Here is a 16,395-nt window from a genome sequence, read left to right as displayed (position 1 = left end):
CAGTTTACTAGTAAATCACATTAACAGGAATTTGAACCTGGTCCCTTTGACTCTAGAGCCAGGGGTTGGCAAGCTATGGCCTCCGGGCCAAATCTGGCCCACTGCCTGCCTTTTTTCTGTAAATAAAACTTTATTGGAACCCCAGCATGCTCATCGTGGGTTGCCTACAACTGCCGCTGCACTATAACAACCGAGCTGAGACGTTACAACAGAGACCATGCTACCTGCAAAACTGAAAATAGATACCATCTGGCTCTTTATGGAAAAAGTTTTTCTGACCCCTAATCTAAACCATTAGTGTGTGCCCACATCAGAGGAATGTTGCTAATGGATCATAAAAAAAAAAAAAAGAATGTGAGCTGCATAAGGGAACCTAGAATTTCTTATCATTGAAACAGAGTCCTCAGACAAGTCAGGACTTGCGAGAAGGAGTTTGATTAATGAATTTTAACAAACATATTTTTAGAAAGGTGGGGGTGACGGTGTCATGTGGTATGAGGGAGATTCACTTAAAATCGGGGCACCGAGCACTCAAGTCTAGAACAGTAATTTCAGGTGAGTCCGTGATCAACATCAGTGTCTGGGGAAGGATGACCCTCGACGGGACAGCAGTGGACCTGAGCTGTGGCGCTCTGTCTGGGTGGGTCCCTGGCACTGCATCTCCTCTGCAAGGGGTGGTGTGTGCACTGAGGTTTGCTGTGATTAAAGGGGGATTGATGTCGGTCCTTGAAACCCTGTGTCCGCTGGAATCAATGTTACAAATGGGCATCTGGGAGGTCCGGGCTGGTGCCCAGGGTGATACTGAACATGCTGGGGCTGCAATACTGTACACCTACAGTGGGAAAAAGTCAAACCAAAATTAAAACGAAAATTAGACATTTGGAAAGGGAGAGGTTGATCAGAGAGGAGGGAGGAAACCGGTGGAGAGTTTGGTGAAGCTTTTGAAGATTTCTAGGTTCTTTCTGGCTTTATTTCCCTCTCTGTGGAGTGGCACTCGCTTTTTCTACATCTAATTGCCCTTCAGAAGGGACCCGCTTTGATTTAAGGCTGTTGTTAATAGTGGCTCACAGGTGATTTTGGTCAGGTGGTTCTTCCCTTTTAATCTTTTATTTCACAAATGGCAGATAGGCAGAGAAACAGGCAAAGAGGAGAAGAGGTAGCGGGGCGCGAATTAGAGGATGAAATGAAACAGGCAGAGGTCTGGAGAGCTGGGGGTTGTGACAGAGAAGGATGGGCTCAGCTGGAAGTCACCAAGCTGCCCTGGTGAAGATGGAGGAAGTGGTAGGTCTGGTCCTCCTCGGGGAAAAAAGGAGGTACTGGGGGAGAGCTGGGGGTCCAGTGGATCTGGTGCTGCTGTCTCGAGGTGGGTGGAGGAGGGGCAGCAGGCAGTGGCTCTCCACCATGGCTGCACATTGGAACCACCAAGGAGAGCTTTCCAATCCCAGTGCCTGAGCTACACCCCCACCCCAGTTAGGTCAGAACCTGGGGGTGGGATGGGGGAGGGGTGCAAGGCATGAGTATTTTTTAAACTCTTAGGTGACAAAAGTGCAGCCAAAGTCACGAGCCACTGATCTAGGATGATGGCAATTGAGGTAGTTACATTCATGGTGGGTCCCTGAACATCAGAAAGGGCCAAGACTCCAGGACAAGGATGAGACTCGGCCCATTACCTGCAGTTTCCCGACCTTCTCCTGAGGTTCTGATTCAGTGGGTCTGGAGAGGGGCCCAAGAATCTGTATTTTTAACTAGCGTCCAGGCTGCAAATGTGGTGTGCAGAGCTGTGCCTTCAGCACTGGTTGGGAGCTTATCAGAAATGCAGAATCCCAGGCTCCGCCCCAGACCTGCGGAGTCAGAATCTGCATTTTAACAGCATCCCCAGGGGATTCACTGGCACCTTTGAGTTGAGAGGCGCTGCTGTAAAGTACCCTCTAACTGGCTGGTTTCTAGAAGAGTCAGTAGCAATTCTGGCCATTTGTTTCCCTGATATGTATAAAGAGAAAGCAAAAAACTGAAATGCTATTGGTTGGTTTTGCACATGCTTAGAAACAGTCTGTCAGTCGCAAACCAGGACCTGCAGTAATGACTAGGATCTGTATCAATAACATTGGCTGCAGTATATAAACAAATAACGTACCATTTCTAGAGATGTCAGTAACCTTGCCTGTTCAAGCTTATCTTGCTCTGAGTTCCAGCACTCAAGCTTCATGTTAATTCCTTCAGCATCATTCATGCTCCTTAATTTAGTCCCGTGGCACCCAATGAGGAGTTGCTGAGATTTTTCTGTCTAAGCACGTGCCCTCTGTTTCTCACCGGAAAGGCCATTTCATCAGTTTCCGGTAGCAAAGAGAAGGACGGGGACCACCTTACCGCCTTCTCTTCCATCAGCTGCCTGACTCTGGCTTTCAGCTTCTCTTCCTGCTGTATCCTTTCCTCGCTCAGCTTCTCCTTCTCTGCCAGATGCTCCCGCAACTTTTCTTGCAGCAAAGCCTGCTGAGTTTCCTGAGAACTGCTGATTTGGATCTGAAATGAGGGGAAGGGATACTGCAGCTGATGGGGAACAGGACTAATGCAGGACTCCTCTCCACTACCTTCGGCAAAGTTCATGAAACATTCTTCGAAACACAGAAGAACGATGCTTAGCCTAGTAACAAGCAGGAAAGCAGGAGAGCACTGTGGTTAAGAGCTCAGACTCTAGATCTGGATAGAATCTCAGCTCTAGTTCTTTCTAGACACCTCTTCATATAGAAAATGAGGTTAATACTAGTATCTACCTCTTAGAGTTGTAAGAATGAGATAATGATGGAAAGCTTTTAGCACAGTGCTTAGCACATAGTAGGTGCTCAGTAAGTGGTAGTTAGACTCATTCGTTATTATTTGCTGAGTGTAAGAGGAAAAGCAGTGAGCTAGGGCCAGAAGGCCTGAGCTTTTGTCTTGACTCTCCCACCAACTAGCTGTGTGACATTGAAACAGTCACCTAGCTTCTGAACGTCAATGTCCATATCTGTAAGATAAGGAGAATGGACTAGATCAGGGGTTGGCAAACTACTGTCTTAAGGCCAAATATGGACCACTGCCCATTTTTATAGATAAAGTTTTATTGGAGCAGAGCATGTCCATCACGCCCATTCATGTACATATTGTCTATGGCTGCCTTTGCTCTACAACAGCAGAGCTAGATAGGCGTGACAGAGGCTGTCTGTCCTGTAAAGCCTGAAATATTTACCATCTGGCCCTTTACAGAAAGTGTGCTGACCCCTGGAGTAGATGGTCTTTGTGGTTGATCATAACGGTGGTCCCAGTATTTCACCCCTCTTCTCTTCATATCTTTGCCTATGTAACTTGTGGTGCCCGCCCACCCATATCCTGGCCCCTGACCATGAACTCAGGCATGCAACTTGCTTTGGCCAATGGGATGTTGGCAGACATAACACAAGCGGAGGATTGAAAAGCACTCCATGGCTGGCCTGCTTTCTCTTCCCGATTTCTGCTTCCTCTGCTAGTGCCATGAGAACGTGCCCAGGCCAGCCTGCTGGAGGATCAGGGACACGTGGAACAGAGCACAGCTGTTCCAGCTGAGGCCAGCCTAGATCAACCAAGGGCCAGCCAACACCCAGACACACGAGCAAGCCCATCCAAGACCAGTGGACATACCTAGTGGCTGGTCCCAGACATATGAGCAGTGGACAGTAATTGTGGAATGCCACTAAAGTTTTATGGTTTATTATACAGTATTAATATGGCAATAGCTACCAGAGAGATACAATCCCTAAGGATCATTTTGCCTCTAAAATGTTGACATTATGTAACTTCGGGTAATTCTGCTGCCTGTACTGTGGCTGTACTTCTACTGCATTTAATAAACAGTTTGTAAGATCTGATGGCATTCAAATTTTTCTGGGTTTTGACAGACGAAAACAAGCCTCCTTGCCCTCCTGGGAGATCTCAGCCACCCTGTCTGAATCATTTCATGAGCAAACGGGGATATCATTTCACCTTTTTGCGGATGTGCACTGACTAATAGAGGAAAAACAAAGTCATGCTTAGTGCTCTGTAAATTCTAAGGAGGAGCTGAAATGACCTTTTGAAGTTCAAAGATTACCTGAAGTTCCTGGGTCCGGCTTATAATTTTTTTATAATGTTCCAGAAGGTATTTCAGATACAAAGACAACCCTTAAAGAGAGAAGCAAGAAGAAGGTAAGTATCAATCCAATTCACCTCCTTTGCTTACTGAATAATGTCTTCACAGAGCTTGCCGACAGGTGGGTAAGAGCCACGATGCCCTCCCATCAAGGAAACGTGAGTTGCCATCCACCTTGTGTTTTTAAAATGGTTGATCAGCTTCAGCTGGGCTCAAATCCAAGTTTCTGTTTGGAGGGAGACAAGAAAAACCATCCGTAGAGCTCCTATAGACTGTGTCCACTGTGTGCAAAACTGTGAGCTGTGTGGGGGATGCTATGAAGCCATTCGGTGTGAGAGACAAGGTCTAAGTGCCTGATAGGAAACAGGCAGTGACCCCAGGTAACGTGGAAATGACCGCTGAAGGAGTGGGGAAGTGTGAGAGTCCCAGAGGAGGAGCAATCATTCACCCAGAGTGATCACTGCTTGGTTGAAGACCCACTGGGTGTGGGCACTGGTGGGTATGCAGAGCTGGAGGGGAGGGCATTTCAGAATGGAAGAAGTGGGTGAATGATGCCCCCCAAAGATGTCCGGGTCCTAATCTTTAGAGCCGGTGAACGTTACCTAACAGGGCAGACGGAGCTTTGCAGATGTGATGAAATTAAGGATCTTGAGATGGGGGGGCTTATCCCGGATTATCTGGGTAGACCCAATATAGTCACATGGGTTCTTATTACAAGAAGCAGACATAGGGAGTCTGACTACAGACAGACAGAGAAGGTGATGTGACAGAAGCAGATAAAGAGTTGAAGATGCTGCATTACTGGCTCTGTCGATGGAAGAAGGGGCCATGAGCCAGGGAACGCAGGGAATAAAACTCTAGAGACCGGAAAAGGTGAGGAAACGGATTCTTTCCTAGAGCCTCCGGAAGGAACCAGCCCCTTGACTTTACCTTAGTGAAAATGATTTTGGACTTTTGGCCTCCAGAACTATAAAAGAATAAACACGAGTTGTGTTAAGCCACTAAGTTTGTGGTAATTTGTTATAACAGCCATAGGAAACTAATATGGGGGGTGGGCGTGGTGAAGGCAGGAGGGGAGGTGGAGAAATGCAGTGCATGTTCTGGAAGAGGGCTGAGCTTAATTGGGGTGGAGCGGACGATGGGGGAGAGGAGGAGTAGAGGGAGGAGTTGGGATGGAAAGCTGAGTTCAGTTTGTGACCAGCCTAGAACAGCAGCCTAAGGAGTGTAAACCTGATTTTAACGTCACTGAAATGTCATGAGTGTGACCTGTGTGCCTGGCCCTCCCCTAAGCAATCAACGCATCACCCCGCTGCATTGTCCGACCGTCGCCCCATTTTACAGATGAGGCAGTCGGGCTCTGAGACAGGTGGCTGCTGGACGCCACACCGCTGGCAAACGGCTGATCCAGGCTTGGGCTCATGGTGGTGGGACTCCAGGGCCTGAGTCACTGCTATTGCAGCTGCTGATGGAGCAGTGAGTTGGCTTAACGAAGGGTGGGGTTTTTTGTGTTTTTTTTTGTTTTTTTTCCAAAAAATAACTGGGATGAATTAGAGAGGAAGGAGGCAGCAGGGCTACTTAACTGCAGCATTACTGACATATTGGGCTGGACACCCTTTGTTGTCGGCTGTCTTGTGCTCTGTAGGACATTTAGCAGCATCCCTGGCCTCTGCCCACTGGCTGCCAGGGGCGCCCCCCACCCCAGTTGTGACTATCAAAGATGAGAGGGTTTTCGAGAAAGAGAACTGAGAGGGCTGGGCAGGCCAGAGAGAACAGAGCTGGAGGAAGAAGCTGGGCCTTCAGTGCAGGGGGAGGGCACGTCATTTTCCAGAGAGGCAAAGACAAAGTAGGAAGCTGGCGATGAGCACAGAGGGTGTAATGCACTTCAAGGTCTTAGTGGGGCAGGAGGACAAGCAGTAGAAAAGGAGCTAAAGAAGCAGTGGGCCCGGTGAAGATGCACCAGCTTGCAGCCTGTGTTTGATGCTAAAGGAGTGAGAGGGAGAGAAATGCTGGAGAAGCTGAAGAAGGAGGTCGTGATTCAGGACCTTTCGCAAAAGATGGCCTGGGAGGGACAGAGAAGGGGAGACTCATGGAGGGAAGAGCTGCATCTGGAAAAAGAACATCGTGAGGGAAGGGAGAGAAGATGGGTGTGGAGAGAGACAGGAGGGGAGCTGAACGGGCTCATGGCTGGGCCCTTGACCTCCGACAATGCCACTTGCTGAGAATTCCCGGCTTGGAAAAGTGAGAATAATAATATGATAACAATAGCTATTATACGTATTAAGCACTCGCTGTGTACCAGGCACCATGCCAGGAGTTTAACATGTGATATTTTCTAATCATTACAAACAGCCCAGCAAGGAAATGTGTTTGCATTTGTAGGCGAGACAGACGCTCAGCGAGGTTAAGCTACGGAGCCGGTAGGCGTAGGATCAGAATTCAGACTTAGGTCTGTCTTTCTCTTTTAAGAGAGACTAGACACTGGAGAGTGAAGGGCTGGGCTGGCTGATGTGACGCGTGCGTGAGGAGGGGGAGCTGGGAGGACCCCCACATGGCAGAGATGGGTGATGCTGGCTTGGGCTGTAGGAAAGAGGGACTGTCCTCTTTGGGAGAAGAAGCAATTCTTCTATTTCTGGTTACAAAAGTTACACGTGCCTATTACACAAATCCAAACAGGACAGAAACTCATAATGTGGAAAGAGTTCCCCGCTGTATCCTCAGTGACTGGCACACAGTAGGCCTGCAGTAAAAACAATTGTTGAATGACTGAGTGAACATCGAGGCCCACAAAGTTCCACCATGCTGGGATGATACTCCCAACACTTTTATGTCTTTTTCTCCAGATTTCTCCTGTGGTCAGATACTGACATTTGAAAAAAAAAAAAAGGGAGAACACTGTGCATATTGTATTACAACTTGCTTTTTTTTTCACTTAAAAATACTGCTAATCTTGGGTATCTGAGAGAGTGATTTTCTATGTATGCAGGGAAGCCTTTTATTTGTAACAAAGTCTTGCAGAAATAGACACAATCAACTAAACTTGCAAAGAAAAATGTAAAAAGTCCTTTCTTTTCCTTATCAAAAAGAAGCTGAGAAACCAGGCAGGAGGAGAAGGGAACTAACTTTTAAGGTTCTCCTTAGACGTTTCCTATCTTCCCAGCGGGACCGCAGAGCAAAACCTTCACCAATCAGATCTTTTTTTTTTTTTTAGGTCATAGTTTTTTTAAAAAAAATCGAGGTCTAGTTGATGTATAGTATTCTATAAGTTTCAGGCATACAACACAGTGATTCATGCTTTTTAAAGGTTATATTCCATTTATAGTCATTATAAAATATTGGCTATATTCCCTGTGCTGTACAATATATCCTTGTAGCTTATTTAGTTTATACATGAATCCTCTACTCCTATCTTGTTTTCCCCCCCTTTCCTTTCCTGGCTGGTAACCACTAGTTTGTTCTCTATATCTGTGAGTCTGTTTCTTTTTTGCTATATTCACTAGTTTTATTTTTTAGCTTCCACATATAAGTGATATCATACAGTATTTGTCTTTCTTCTGTCTGACTTATTTCGTTAAGCATGATACCCTCCAAGTCCATCCATGTTGTTGCAAATGGCAAAATTTCATTCTTTTTTATGGCTGAGTAGTATTCCATTGTGTGTGTGTGTGTGTGTGTGTGTGTGTACATATATATATATATTCTACATCTTTTTTTGTTTTTTAATTTGGCCATGCCACATGGCTTGTGGGATCTTAATTCCCTGACCAGGGATTGAACCCCGGGCCACAGAGTCCTAACCACCAGACCGCCACGGAATTCCCTAACACAGCTTCTTTATCGATTCCTCTGCTGATGGGCACTTAGGTTGCTTCCATATCTTGGTTATTGTAAATAATGCTGCTATGAACACTGGGGTGTGTGTGTCTTTTCGAATTAGTGTGTTCATTTTGGGGGATAAATACCTAGGATTGGAACTGCTGGATCATATGGTAGTTCTGTTTTTAGTTTTCGCTTTTTTTTTTTTGAAGCTTGGCTTCACTGGGTCTTTGTTGCGGCCCATGGGCTCAGTAGTTGTGGCCCCCACAGCATGAGGGATCTTAATTCCCTGACCAGGGATCGAACCTGAGCCCCCTGCATTGGAAGGCGGATTCTTAACCGCTGGACCACCAGGGAAGTCCCAATTGTTTTAATTTTTTTGAGAAAACGTCAAACTGTTTTCCAGAGTGTCCACACCAATTTACATTCCCTCCAACAGTGTACGAGGGTTCCCTTCTCTCCACATCCTCGCCAACATTTGTTATTTGTGTTCTTTTTGATGATGACCATTCTGACAGGTGTGAGTTGATATCTCAACCAATCAGATCTTTAGCAGTGACCCCAGCCTTCTGGGCTTCTCATGATGTCATCCAACAATACTTATTCAACCTGGATTCCCCTGAGGGATTTATTCCAGGATTTTACAAACCTGGCTCATTACGTGTGTTTTATCTCTTAGGACAATATTTTAAAAGGCAGGTAGTATGGTGGTTCAGAGCAGTGGCTTTGAGGTCAGAGGGACCTGGATGAAGCCCCAGCTTTACCACTCAACCCCTGGGAGACGCAGCCCATTGTCATGAGCCTGGGAAGGAGGCCTGGGAAGAGAACTGAGTCCTCATGGCTAAGAAAATCCCACTTGCTGTCAGATGGAGATGGGGCAGGGGTCACAGTTAAAGGCACCTCGGCGTTAAGTCAAGCTGCACTGCCCGTGCACATCCCCATTTGCCTGCCACCCACATTGAGCTCACATTGAATCATCAAGTGTTCAAGGCCGATGCTGATGGCAGCTACCATTTTACTAAGGCTCATGTGTGACTCCGCGATTTGGGTACCACATCTTTCAATCCGCACAACTACCGGGTGAGATCTTAATTCCATTTTATAACCAAGTAAACAGAGGCACACAGAAGTCAAGCAACTTGCTCACACAACTCGTCAGTGCACATCTGAGAGTTAAACCATGGCAGCTGGTCTCCAAAGCCTGAACTCAGAATCTTTGCTATAATGCAAAAGGGGCTTTCCTGGGGCAAGGCCCGCGGTGTGCGTCAGATGCCTTTAGCCCCAGGGAATGAAACTCTTAGTTTTGTCTCTGCTCAAGTTAATGACAGAACCCATCCTTTGGGAACTGGGCGTGTACCTGGTACCTCTCTGGATCTTCGGAGGGCACGTGGGGGTCACAGAAAAAAATACAGGTTTTAGGATCACAAAAACTTCAGTTTGAGTCCTGGCCTTACCATGTACCAGCTGTTTGGCTTTGAGCAAATTTCTTAATGTTATTGATACTCAGTTTCCTTACCTGCAATATAAAGACAACAATAGCACCTGGCTCACTGGGTTGTTGGGAAATGAAAGCACACAGCACGTGTAAAACAACTAACACCGTGACAAGTACCCAGGAGGAGTTAAACAAACCATGGTTCCTACCCTCCTCTGAGGAACTGTGAACCCAGAAGGTTCTTCGGAGTGTTTATGGACGGTGATGAATGACTGGTGATCCCTCGCTGGCCTCAGTAATGGGAGGTACCTTGAATCACTTATCATGGTGGACTACTCATAAAAGGTTTTTGGGCCAGTTTCCTTGTTTCTAAAATGAGGATAATGAAACCTGCCTTATAGAGCTGTTGTGATGATGAACCGAGGTTACGTATGGAAAATACTTAGAATAGCATCTAGAGTATAAAGTGCTCAATAATGAATGATGGCCACCATCGTCACCATCACCATCCTCAACACCATTGCCATCTAGTCATTATTCTCACCACCGTGACCATCACACTTATCATCATCCTCACCCTCACCCTCCCCATCCTCCCCATCATCATCATCTCATCATATCACCATCAGCATCCTCCCCATCCTCATCATATCACCATCATCACCATCCTCATCATCCCCATCACCATCCTCATCCTCCCCATCATCATCACCATCACCATCCCTGTGTAGATGCCTCTAGGAACTAGGTACAGTAATACCTAATACAGAGAACATAGGGAATACTCTAGCTCGTCCTGTTCTTTTAGTCTTTGGGGGCTTTGCCATAATATTGCTAGTCCTGGAAGATAAAATGCCTTTTACTTATCAGCTTCCTCTCCTACTGAATGAATAAAGAATGGGCCGTACTCACTAACCTCTCTCTGTTATTACCCTCCATTCTCCTTCTCTGACTTCTTAGAATCAAGCAGTTGTAATCACAGAGCACAGTCTGTGTTTCCCCAACAGACTGTAGAACATTATTCCCAGAGATGTTAGTTGGAGGTAAGGGCAGCAAGAAAGGAGAAACGTATTTCGGGAACATCGCATTCTTTATCCCATCCTTGTAGATCCATAGTGCATATCAGCACAGGAGGGATTCTTCAGAGACCTGTTTGATGTTACTTAAGTCTCCTGACTCTGTGAAGTCAGGAGAAAAAGGCAGTGGGCCTGAGAAATGCTGCCTGAAAAGAGTCTTTCTCAGACTGGCTGACCTGATGGCTTAACTTAACAACCCACGTTTCTTTATGGTAACACACGACTAGATTCAGAGACAGAGGCTACAGTGACTCCTGGGGATGGGGAGGGGACAGTGCATACATGGCTTGGCCCCACTATTACTAGGATAGATGTCACGGTCTTTCCTCGTTTTAGTTCCGATTTTGAAGAGTAGCTGGAACTGCGGGCCACGTCTCACCTGGTTTCATGCACACTCAGACTCTGCTATGATTACAGTAAGTAATTACAGCAGTAAAACTGGGGTTGGGGAGGCGCTGGGGTGTTGGGAGAAATCCAGCACCCCCCTCCCCTTCTCCATGCTATCTGTGAGGGCAGGCACTTATAGGAAAGTTAATCTTGATTCTGCTTTTCTTTTTTAAAAAACATTTAAAAGAAATTTACACCATCTTCTGGATTACCTTAGAGATAGCCTGGCTGGGATTGTTTAATCATTGGAGTTGAAAATCCCTCCTCTATTCTCATTCACTCCTGTAAGAGTGTCAGATTCACGCAGCCTCTCTGGAGGGTGATTTGGCAAGAAGGATCCACAATAAATATTGGAGTTTCCCAAGTGTGGCCCTGGGCTCTCCCTTCTCACCCAATACTTGCTTCCTTAGTGATACCATTCACACCTATGGCTTAAATCATCCATCTATCAGTTCATCCGTCCCTCCATCCCACAGGTACTGACCAAGCACCCACTATGTGGCACATGTTCTCCTGGGTTCTGGGGCCACATCACTGATATGGCTGGGTATCCAGGGTGACCGCTGTGTCCTTGGCACCTCACCTTGGATGTTTACAGGCACCTCACACTCATCTTCCCCCTCAAACCCGGTCCTCATGCAGCATTCCTTCCTCTGGATTTTAGTGAAGGAAACACACCTGTACTTTTACAAGCCAGAAACCTGGAGATCTGTAACCCCTTCCTCTCCATCACTTCTGTTGTAACCGCATCTAACTCCATCACGGAGGCCTGCTGATTCACCACTTAAACACTCCTGGAATCTTCTTTCTCCATCTCCTCCTTTGCCACAGCGAGGGCCACCATCGTGCCTTGTGACAGCCTCCTAATTGCTCTCCCGGGGTTCTGTGCTGGCCACCTTCCTGTACATTTTCCACTCGTGGCCAAGGTGAGTGTCTCCAGATGTGAGCCTGTTCCGTCAGTTCCTTACCTAAAACCTTTCATGGGCTTCTCTCTGCTCTCAGGTTAAAGCAGAGCTTCTTACCAGGGCCCTGCATTCCCCCCGCCCTCCATGGTTCAGCCTGCTGATCTCCTTCACCAGTCCCTGCCTCCCATTTCTTTCAGCCCCTTGTGTTCTGCATGCTTCCTGCGATCCCACCACGCTGCTCTCTCCACCCAGAATGCCCTCCCCTGCCCTCCCCTCTTTGGCAAATAACTCCTATGCATCCTGCAGATGCCCTGCCCTCCCTGACCAGGTCAGAGCCCTGCACGTCTCCTTCGAAGCAATTGTCACCATTAAGGTTTTACATGTGAGTGATTTTTCCGTAAATGCCTTGCTCCCCTTCCTCGCCCCCAAATCCCTCCCTGAGACCATAAGATCTACAGGGCAGGGATAGTGTCTGTTTTCTCCTCAATATTTTATTATGAAAGATTTCAAACACACAGTGAAGAGGGAGGAATTTTACAGCCAACACCCATATTTCCCATGACCTGGATTCTACCTGTTTCTGACCCCATTATATCTCTGCCCTGCACGGTGCCTGGTATCTAAGAGGCCTGTGATAAATCTTTGTTGAATGAAAGTGGCTCATATCCTTCCACTTCTAGGATAATAAAGATAAGGTGAACAGCTATGTGTAAATAATATTTATGTCAGATCATCTATAAGTGTGAAAAACTGGAAACAACCTAAATGCCCGTGATAAGAGTATTGGCTAAATAAACTACGGTACATCCTACACAGTGGGATTCCTTGCCATCAGTGAAGCGATGATGTAGATCTGTGTGTACTGACATGGAAGGGTGTTCCTGATTAGGAACAAAACTAGAGAAAATTGGGTATAATATGACATTATTCTTTTGTAAAGTTAAAAAAATCAGTAAATGTATACAGGTAGTGCCTATTTTATGCCAGGTCCTATTCTAAGTACACATATCAATGCATTTTAATCCTCACAACAATCCTAAGGGGTGGGTACTCTGTGTTATCCCCATTTTACCCGTAAGGAAACAGGCACAGAGAGGGGAAGTAACTTGCCTAGAATCACACAGCTCTTTCCATGGGAAAATGCCTTGGAAGTTACACACAAAATATGACACGAGTGACAATATCAAATGCTGGTGAGGATGGGAAGCAACAGGAATTCTCATTCATTGTTGGTGGGAATACAAAGTACAGCCACTCTGAAGAGAGTTTGGTGGTTTCCTTAAAAACGAAACATATTACAACCACACGATCCAGCAACTGCACCCTGGGTATTTACTCAAAGGAGCTGAAAACACGTCCACACAAACCCCTGCGGGTGGACGTTTATGACAGCTTTATTCATAATTGCTGAAGCTTGGAAGCCACCAGGATGTCTTTCAGTAGGTGAATGAATAATGGAATATTACTCGGCACTAAAAAAAAAAAAAAGAGCTATCAAGCCATGAAAGGACTTGGAGGAAACTTAAATGCATATTACTGAGTAAAAGAAACTAATCTGAAAAGTTGTATGATTCCAACTATATGATGTTCTGGAAAAGGCAAAAACTGCAGTGACAGTAAAAAGATCTGTGGTTGCCAGGGGCTGGGGGAGTGGGGAGGGAGCACAGAGGATTTTCAGGGCAGTGAAACTATTCTGTATGGTATGATAATGGTGTCATCACACCTTTGTCCAAACCCAAACCTGCAGACCGCACAACACCAAGAGTGCACCCCAATGCACACCATGGACTTTGGGCGATTATGACGTGTCCGTGTAGGTTAGTTCTAACAGCTGTACGTCTCTGCTGCTGATGTTGGTAACGGGGCGAGGCTGTGCACGAGTGGGGTCGGGGGTACCTGGGAAACCTCTGTATCGTCCTCTCAATTTTGCTGTGAACCTAAAACTGCTCTAAAAGAAGTCTATTATATATATATATATATATAATCCCTTCTGAGAGAGAAGATGTAGCATAATTTTGATTTTCCCTTTTGCCTCTGTCACGTCTCATCTTTCTCTGGTAATCATGTCTCACGTGTGTACTTTTTTCCAGGAACATTGCTTCTCAAGTGGTGAAGCAAAGCGAAACCTGGAGAAGGCAACACTTGGCCACATACCTAAGAAGCCTCCCTCAACAGATGTCCCATCGTGATCAGATTCAACGCAACGTTTTAGTCATGCAGCTACGTGAGGAAGGAGCTGCAGTCACCTTTGTCGGAGCTGGAGAACTGGACGCCCACGTTGCGGAGGAGGTGCTCCGTTTCCTCCAGCCAGGACAGCGACAGGTGCAGGATGTCCAGCGCCACCTTCTGGAGCCCCGACACAGGTGGGCTCACCTGCAGGTGCTGCAGGAGGTCCACCTCCTTCTTCAGGTCGTTGCTACAGCAAGACATTTTCATGCAAGCCTGGAAAGAGACGAGGTCATGAGGAGCCCAGGCACCGTAGCCAGAAATAGCACCTGACGGTCGTGCCCCACGAAGAGCAGTGTTCCTGACGTGGCCGTGAAGCAGGCAGCGCGATGGGACAGCCCAGTTCTAGCTGCCTTTTTGGGGGAGGTGGGGGTGGAGAAGAGGGGACAGCTTTTATTTCATGTGCACTCTAATGTGGACTCTGGATGGTCAAAGAGACCCCGTGTTTAGGTACAAGCAATTCCAAAGCCAAATTGCCAAAGGCGATTTGGCTGAAACAAGAACCAAATTTGGCTACAAAATTCCTGCTGAGATCAACACACAAGCTGGTCAGAAAGTGCGGTTTCCTCATTTGAAAGAGTGCTGACAAGCCAACATTTGCACAGACTCCCCAAATAGTAGCTGCTTATTTCCAGCGAAAGCAGAAGCAGCTGCCTGCTCTGATAAGCTGGATGCCCGTGTGGGGGCGGTGGGGGCCCTGGGGGTGTCGACCAGACCCTCTGGTCCCATCTCCTCCAGAGTCAAAGGCAACAAGGGTAAGAGAAGCCTTTCCATTGCTGAGACAGAAAAAAAAAAAAAGCAAATCAAGAGCAGAATGTTTCTTTGGTTTCTCTGGAAATAACAGGGGGCTATTGTTTTTCCCTGGGGTCTGGGGCCTCCCAAAGGCAGTACATGGCGTGTGCTGGACAGCTTCTCCTTGGCTGCATCAGGTTCACCTGGGAGGCATTTTCTGAGGTCCTTTGTTTTCTGATCTCAAACAAATTTCTCCAGCATGAGGAAAAGCGGACAAAAAAATCCGGGCAATTTCCCAAACAAGGAGCATAAAAATGAGACACAGGGGATATCTGAAAAGTGGAGAAGGGGTCACCTGGCAGCTGTCTAAGGATGTCTTCAGCTTCTCAATGTCCTCTGAGATTTCCTCCTGTTTGGAGTTGCTGAGGTGGGTTTCCTTCTGCAGGGTCCACTTTTTCTGCTGAAAGTTGATGTTGTCCTCGGTGACCTGGGTGATCTTCTCTATTAACTGGTGAAAAAAAGAAAAAACAAAAAGATTTAAAATTCAGGTTGGCTCTGGGGGGAGGGGCCCTGGGGGGCTTCGGCTTAAGCTCCCATCTCCGGGTGAGGGTGGGGTGGGCGGAGGAGGGAGGCCTTGTTTTGGTGATGGCTCTGGAGGGGGGATGTCGGTTCTGTTCATCAGGGCACGTTTCCCAGGATCAGACGTGATTTTTAAGAGCCAAAGCCCTGTCGTGCGGCCACGAGTGTGTTCTAGGTTCTTTTGCATTCTGGGAGTGATGCATCACGCTGAGCCTGATGCTGTGGGCCCCTAAAGAGAAGGTCGGGTTCTCCGAGAGCAGCCCGTGGGGTGTTTTTTCACCCGCGCGCTGACACACAGGGTTGGGGAGGATAAATGGGAGAATAACAAGGCAACCGTTCCAGCCAGAGGCCCGTCCTCACTGCCATCTGCCTCTTCAGAAGGAACGAACGAGGGTGCATGGTCTATGGTGAGGCCCTGTCCTTGCGGGGGCTCATGGAGGTTAACCGTGTAGGTCTGGCGACCAGACACAGGTCTGGGTGGTTTAATTTGATTTTCACAGAGACACTGCAAGGAAGTTTAACTGGCTTTTACTTTAAGAGCCAGGAAATCCCAGAAAATCAAAACAAATCTTTATGGTGCAGCAACAGTGTGAAAAATATGTGCCACCAAAAAAAAAACAGAAACATATGCTCCCAGTGTCTGGAGTCCCGGGTCCCTAAGGAGAAAGTGGGGAAGAGAGACGAACCTGCTGATCAGAGACGGGTTTGTCCTGGAAGGGCTTTGTTCGTCCGTAGGTGGCCTTGATGACCTGGCTTCTGAAATGCTCCAGCTGCAGCACAAAGAAAGGGAAGGCGATGGGGTGAGTGGTGCAGCTGCAGCCGCCAGGCTGGGGGAGGCACCTCCATTGCCACTGGGTCTGGGGGAGATGGGTTAGAAGGCTCTCCAAGCCTTTAATGGTCATTATAGGTTATTAACACCTTCACCTCTCATCGGAAGGGGCAGTGCCTAGGCAAGAGAGGGGGACGGCAGGTTTTAATGACTTTTCAGGCATGCCTGCCTAACCTAGCTGACGCACGTGGTCCATGCACACACGTCTCGGGCCCTCAGAAGAGCCACTTGCTGCCAATTATCCAGTGGGAAGTCTGGGGCCGGGAGCGTTTTTC

General features: G+C 47.3%; 1 protein-coding gene across 1 annotated transcript in view; it reads right to left on the bottom strand.

Annotated features, from left to right (window-relative positions):
• Positions 1 to 16,395, bottom strand: part of FHAD1 (forkhead associated phosphopeptide binding domain 1) — a 140,699-nt gene that overhangs the window by 44,433 nt on the left and 79,871 nt on the right. The window contains exons 12-15 of the mRNA XM_057723042.1: positions 15,978 to 16,061; positions 15,068 to 15,220; positions 14,001 to 14,196; positions 2,363 to 2,520 (exon numbers count right to left, since the gene is read on the bottom strand). Of these exons, the coding sequence (XP_057579025.1) occupies positions 2,363 to 2,520; positions 14,001 to 14,196; positions 15,068 to 15,220; positions 15,978 to 16,061 (591 nt within the window). The remainder of the gene's footprint in view (positions 1 to 2,362; positions 2,521 to 14,000; positions 14,197 to 15,067; positions 15,221 to 15,977; positions 16,062 to 16,395) is intronic.

This window comes from Hippopotamus amphibius, chromosome 1 (genome assembly GCF_030028045.1).
Source record: "Hippopotamus amphibius kiboko isolate mHipAmp2 chromosome 1, mHipAmp2.hap2, whole genome shotgun sequence".
NCBI classification, from domain to species: domain Eukaryota; kingdom Metazoa; phylum Chordata; class Mammalia; order Artiodactyla; family Hippopotamidae; genus Hippopotamus; species Hippopotamus amphibius.
Note: the sequence above shows the minus strand (reverse complement) of the source record. Positions and strands in the feature narration are given on the sequence as shown.